Source organism: Olea europaea, unplaced genomic scaffold, assembly GCF_002742605.1.
Source record: "Olea europaea var. sylvestris unplaced genomic scaffold, O_europaea_v1 scaffold1978, whole genome shotgun sequence".
In the NCBI taxonomy this organism is placed as follows: domain Eukaryota; kingdom Viridiplantae; phylum Streptophyta; class Magnoliopsida; order Lamiales; family Oleaceae; genus Olea; species Olea europaea.
The window spans coordinates 52,420-58,652 of record NW_019237640.1 but is presented as its reverse complement, the minus strand read 5'-3'; the positions used below and the strand labels follow the sequence as shown (position 1 = coordinate 58,652).

At 36.3% G+C, this 6,233-nt stretch overlaps 1 protein-coding gene across 1 annotated transcript; it reads left to right on the top strand.

Moving 5' to 3' along the window:
* Window positions 1–962: 962 nt before the first annotated feature.
* Window positions 963–4,160, top strand: LOC111379369 (putative wall-associated receptor kinase-like 16). The gene is made up of 2 exons (XM_023002729.1): window positions 963–1,660; window positions 2,798–4,160. The coding sequence occupies exons 1-2, from the start codon at window positions 1,060–1,062 to the stop codon at window positions 3,769–3,771; spliced, it is 1,575 nt and encodes a 524-aa protein (XP_022858497.1). The 5' UTR covers window positions 963–1,059; the 3' UTR covers window positions 3,772–4,160.
* The last annotated feature ends 2,073 nt before the right edge of the window (window positions 4,161–6,233 follow it).

The window sequence follows — 6,233 nt, the reverse complement described above, 5'->3', positions numbered from 1 at the left end:
CAAAATCATCTTTCCACCTATTACAAAACCATCTTCAATATCACCATCTTCATCATCAGTATTTCAAAATCATCATCTTCATCATCGGTCTCGGCATTAGAATTAGCTTTGAACTTGGGTGACAAAATATTCAACTTTATAACATTTTCAGATAACTTGTCGGGAGTCAACTGAGCAGACATAATCCAAAACGTCTTTCCACCTAGCTGACCTCTCTTTCTCTTCCTCATAAAGCCCAGAATAGATGGGTTTTGACTTAAGGTTTGGGGCTTGATTTTGGGGGGATTGGATTTCGATTTTCATATTTTCCTCCAAATTGAAGAGGTTTTCATTACACAGAGAAGGGCAAAGAGAGTTCCTAGCAAAGAAGTAAATGGAAGCAAAGAAGTAGGTTTACATTTGAGATGCTCAGTGTGCATGCTTCCTCTGCCACACATCCATGGAGTCCTTTACCAACAAAAATGAAATAGAAGAGGTTTCATTTCGCAGAGAAGAGCTTGTTTCCTTGCACACTTGGACGCATTTAACAGCTATGTAAATTTTCCGTCCTCCATGTAGACAAAATAAGAAACGGAAATGGTCCAGTTAGTAATGGAGTGCAACGGACCTAAGTTCAGTGACCACTGGAAAGCATTTCAAAGTTGAGTGAGTAAACTGTGACATAGTACAAAGTTCGATGGCCAATGAAACATTTAACTCCACGTAAGAGATTGCGTATGATAACTAATTTATTCGCTATCCATGAATAGCACTACTAAACAATTACACTAGTGATGATTTGACCTTGGGCATTTAATTAACAATTTTCACACAGGTAGATTCCAGGAAACTGCAGCTTTCTCTTTCACAAGATAAACAATCTTTATCTGACTTTGCAATTGTCTTAAAATTTCTCAAGACATGAAATTTCGTAGTACTTTCCTATTTCTCAATCAATTTCTATTATGATTTTATCTGTAAGAGATAAAAAGGGGGCAAATCTTCCTTTGTTACATAAAAGTTTCCACTTGAAAGGCAACTTAAAAACTTCCCCTCAAGAAAATCATTTTACACGTAGAAATGAATTTCCGTCCATTAATTTTGCAAATTTTGCAGCTGATGTTTGCAACAATGCTAATGGTGCCAAAAATTAATTTAGCGTCTCAGCCCATGCCAAAATGTCCAACTCATTGTCTAGATATCGCCATTGCCTTTCCATTTGACATTAGTTCCAATTGCCATCTTGATGAATGTTCTCTCTTTATTATTTGCAGCACGAATGACAACACCACCAACCCATTTGTAAAATTCAGTGAATATGAATTTTTTCACAGATCACTCAATGGAGATGTTATAATTTCAGCTTCGATGGCTTTAGATTGTTACAACCAGTGCGGTTCAATAAATGGCAGCATCCTGGAGCTCTTCTCGTCTAAATTGCAGAATTTTGACACATTTTTTCAACCACAACAATATTATTCATTTGTGGGATTAAGTGGTAGTCTCAAATTCCACGAAGCTGATATCTCTCTCAAACCCGATGACCGAGCTAAGATCTCTCCCAAACACAAGGACCGAGCTAAGATCTCTGCTTTTGAGGTTTTAGGTGATACAAAGAAAGATGGTATTCTCAAACCCAATGGCCGAGCTAAGATCCCTACCTTTCTCCATATTGCTTTTGGTATGCTCTTTTGTTTTTTCTTTTGCAAAAATGCTTGTTCATAACTTATAGGAATGTTCCTATTTGACCATTGAGATCGATTTTGTGAGTCCAAGCTAATGGTGAGGTTAATTTGGCACATTGTATCATTGTTAAGAGAAAACCCACCGATACCAAGGTGATACCGGGCTCAATTTTGAACCAAATCAACACCACACAATCGAGACAACACCAAACGCCCTTCTTCCTTTCTTCCAATCACGGTTGCTATTCATACCCACAAAGAGATAGCCAAGAGAAAATTAATATCACCCGAGATAAATCACAAAGGTTATACAGGTAAGAAAACCGAGAATGAGCAGAAACGGGAATCACAAAGAGAAGGCAGCAAGAGTTCTTCTTGGAGGCACCAGAGAGGAGACCGAAAATATAGCCCAAGTGAAAGACCAATTAAGGTAAATTAGGTTAGGTTAAGAGTGGTGGCCCAAAAGGTCCAACACAAAGGTAATGGACTCCGAATGGGTATCGCAGCCTTCCAAGTAAATGGGACGGGCCACAAGCAACACTACTATATTAGGTTGCTTCTAATGTTCCGTAGAAAATTGGGATTGGGTTGTCTCAATAGTGGTGTTGACATACGTACAGTCATATGGTCAATGTTGACTCAAAATTAAATAAAATCGAGTTCACATCATCGCCCGAGAGGTCGTTTGACAACAAATTGTCCAACAATGCTTATGCGGAATAATGGTGGACCTTAACCTGAGGGTGTTTAATATATTTGAAGCTGTTTTTGGTCGACCAAAATCTATTTTGTATTGTTTGGTCTTGCATACGTTAGTTGACCACATGTTGTTTCTAGATGTGTCAACTATGGTGCTGCTCTCCATTAGTTTCTGCAGACAAAATCGATTTCAGTGACTAATGACGTAAATTTTATAAAGTTAGATGACTCAGTTTTCATATTTTGAAGTGAGCATGCCTATAAAGTTGGGGGTCGGACAAAGTTTTTTATTTATTTATTATTATTGTTATTATTATTATTATTATTATTATTATTATTATTATTATTTTCAGATTATGAGGTATATTTGGTAGTTCTTAGAGGAAATCGTGATTATAAACAACTTTGACAGAAATCTTTCCAATTTTAAACAGGTCTCTTTCTTCCTACAGTCGGAATTTCTTGGATATTTTGGAGAAGCAAGAAAAAGAAAATCGCTAGACTAAGACAGAATTTGTTCGTGAAAAATGGTGGATTGATTTTAGAAAAAATGCTATTAAGAAGGAAAAGATGTAAAGTCTTCACAGCAGAAGATCTCAGCAAGGCTACGGACAACTACAATGAAAGTAGAGTCTTTGATAGAGATAGGAATGAACCAGTTTACAAAGGAACTTTACTTGAAGATGGAGTAAACAAACTTGTCACCATAAAGAGATGTGAAAAAATTGATCCAGTCCAGATTCCGGATTTCATTAGTAAATTGGTCAATTTTTCATGGATAGACCACATGAATGTGGCAAAACTGATTGGCTGTTGTTTAGAGACACAAGTTCCATTACTGGTTTATGAGTACTACACTGATAAAACGTTGTACGATTCCATTCATGATAAGTTTTCTTTTCTCTCCTGGGAACATCGTCTTAAGATAGCCACTGAAACTGCAAGGTCCCTTTTATACTTGCATTCTGGTGGCAAAGCACCAATTATTCATGGAAACATCAAAAGCTCCAACATACTACTAGACCGTGGTTTCGTGGTAAAAATAGCGTTTCCTTCATTTACAGGATTGTCGGGTACAGATGGCAAAAAGAGTGATGTGTATAGCTTTGGTGTTATACTAGCCGAGCTACTGACTGGAGATGAGGTGCTAAACTTTGACAGGCCAAGAGGAGAAGAATTTTTGGCTGCGTATTTCATTTCCGCACTCAAAGGAGATCGCATGCTTGAAATTCTTGAACATGATTTGGTGGTGGGTGTTAACATTGAGCAGCTGAAAGAAGTTTCTATACTGACAGAGATGTGCTTAAGAGAACGATGTGAGGAGAGGCCTACAATGATTGAAGTCCTAATGAAGCTTGAAAATGTTTTTAAGGAGTCTGGAGCTCGACAAAGATTAAGCAAGGTTTAACCATGGCGATAATTGCCTGGAGGGTCGTGAAAAAGATCAGTATTCCAGCTCAAGATCAACTAAGTTATTAATGAGCTTGAACTCATAACTTTCCCAAGTATTTCACTCATCTTTCTTCTTTTTTCCCATAAAACAATGCAGGTTGAAAAAGACGGTAATCACAATATCACTGCTTCCATTTGAACCAGGGACATAGATTTTAATTATGTAATGCGTTTTATTGTAGAAAAGACAAAGTATGTGTAAAACAAATGAGGGCTAAGACTGTAAATATTATAGTAGTTTGGAGTCTGTATAAATAGTATTGTAAGCCGTAAACCAAAAAGAGGAGAATTATATATGAAATCTTGCGAAGAAAGAAATAGTTTTGTTTCTTCTCCATTCTCTCATTCATCTCTATTTTCCCTGTTGTTGGTAATCTGTTGGTTGTTGCAGTGATTTTCCCTATTTCATATAGCATAAACTTTATTGCACTACTTTTATACGAGTGGAATTTGTGAAGTATAAATTTTCTCCTGCTTTCATACACTTGAAACCAGCGCTGTAATACCAGAATCTGCAATCTCAGCCAACATATATTTGGTATCAGAGCATTCCAGATTCTATTTTTATTCATTTGCCACTAAGATTTAGCAGCAAGGATTTTGAAAAGGAGGGAGTTGGATTAGTGTTCAAGTTCCAATATTTATAGGAGAGAACTATGATTTTTGGAGCATCTAGAAGAAGACTTTCTTCAATTCTCTTGATCTACAAGAGATGGTAGAATCAGGATATGAAATCCCTAAATCTATGGCAGATTTAAGTGAAGCCGAAAAGAATAAGTTGAATAAAAAGAGCAAAGATGCACGAACTCAGGGGATGGTCCAGAAGGAGTCTTAGAAGATATTTTCCCAATAATCCTGGTAGCAAAAAAATCCAACCATGGCAGATACTTCAAGAAGAATTTCAATGGGATAAAAGGGTAAGAACAATCGAACTTCAAACTCTTAGAAGGGATATCGAAAATATGAAAATGGAACAAAATGAAAGTGTAAAAGATTATTCAAATTGAAATTGATCGTTCGAATGAAAATAAATGGTGAAAAGATAACAGCTTAGAGAATAGTTGTGATGTTGTTGATAAGTTTGCCTGAGAAATTTAATTTTATGGTGGCTGTTATAGGAGAAATTAAAAATATTTCTAAATTGAGAGTGCAAGTGTTATTGAGTTCTTTGAAATCTTATGAGCAAAGCTTGGATAACACTCAGAAAAATCAATTGAGAGTGATTTCGAATCTAAGCTCAATGTAAACTCAAAAAGATTGAAAAAGAACCACCAACTCAACATCAAGACAGATGGGACTGTTTTAGTGGAGGAAGATAAGGAAGAGGTTCAGAGGATTAAGAGGAAGAGGAAAAAAGCAACTTTGATCGAAGAGCAAGTGGAGAAGGTTTTTTACAAAAGTGCAATGTCTGCAGCAAAATTGGCTATCTTGAAAAAAAAACTAATGGTTCAAAGGGAAGCTTCAATTTTACCATTGTAAAAGGTTTGGTCAATTGCAGAAAGATTGTAGATTGAAAAATAACCAACAAGTAAATTTCACGTAGGATAAAGATGATAAGGAAAGCTGAAAGAAATCTATTTTTTGCAGGCCAACATTGTTGGGAATCTACTTAAACATGCACAGCGGAAATTAAAATTATTTCGATTCCCATCCAATAGATCTCATTGTGTTTGGTTAGGAATTGTGATAAGATTGTACCTTTTCCAGATCTGCAATCCTTTTGCTTTTCTTTTCGTTCCACAACTTTGATTCGCCACCACAGCTGTCCAATTGTCCAGCCTCCAACGGTGATCCACACAGAGAATATGATTGCAGCCTCTAGGGTTTTCTCTTGTGCTAGCAAGAATAATGAAAACCTTAATGGACCTCAAACCCTAGTTATGTATTTATATAAACCCAAACAGGCTCGGCCCGGTCCGGTCCAATAATTAATTAATCCAATTAATTAAACCCGGTCCGTGAATTAATTAATCCAATTAATTAATTCGAAAATATAAATAACAAATCCAATTAATTAATTTATCCAACGATTGTTAAATTAACCAATTGGCAATTTGCAATCTTCCAATTCTCTTTTGTGTGTGACCCATTAGGTTCCCGACCACGATGCCTAACGACGTGAAATATTATTTTGATCTAATCAAAATTGATAAATTAAAACACTCTTTTAATTTATCGTCAATTCACATTCGCCGTCCCTGATTGACATCTAGCAATGTGTCAGGGCAATACATGTGACGGGAAATGTCACGTGGTATGACAAAACCAAATTCGTTCGTTTACCGTGAAACTATAATCCCTTCGTCAATATGATCCGATCAATTACGAGATATGGAGTTGTGTCAATCTCAATCATCGATCATATCTTTCACTCCACTATTAAGTCAATATAAATCGAAAACTCCTTTTCGACTCATG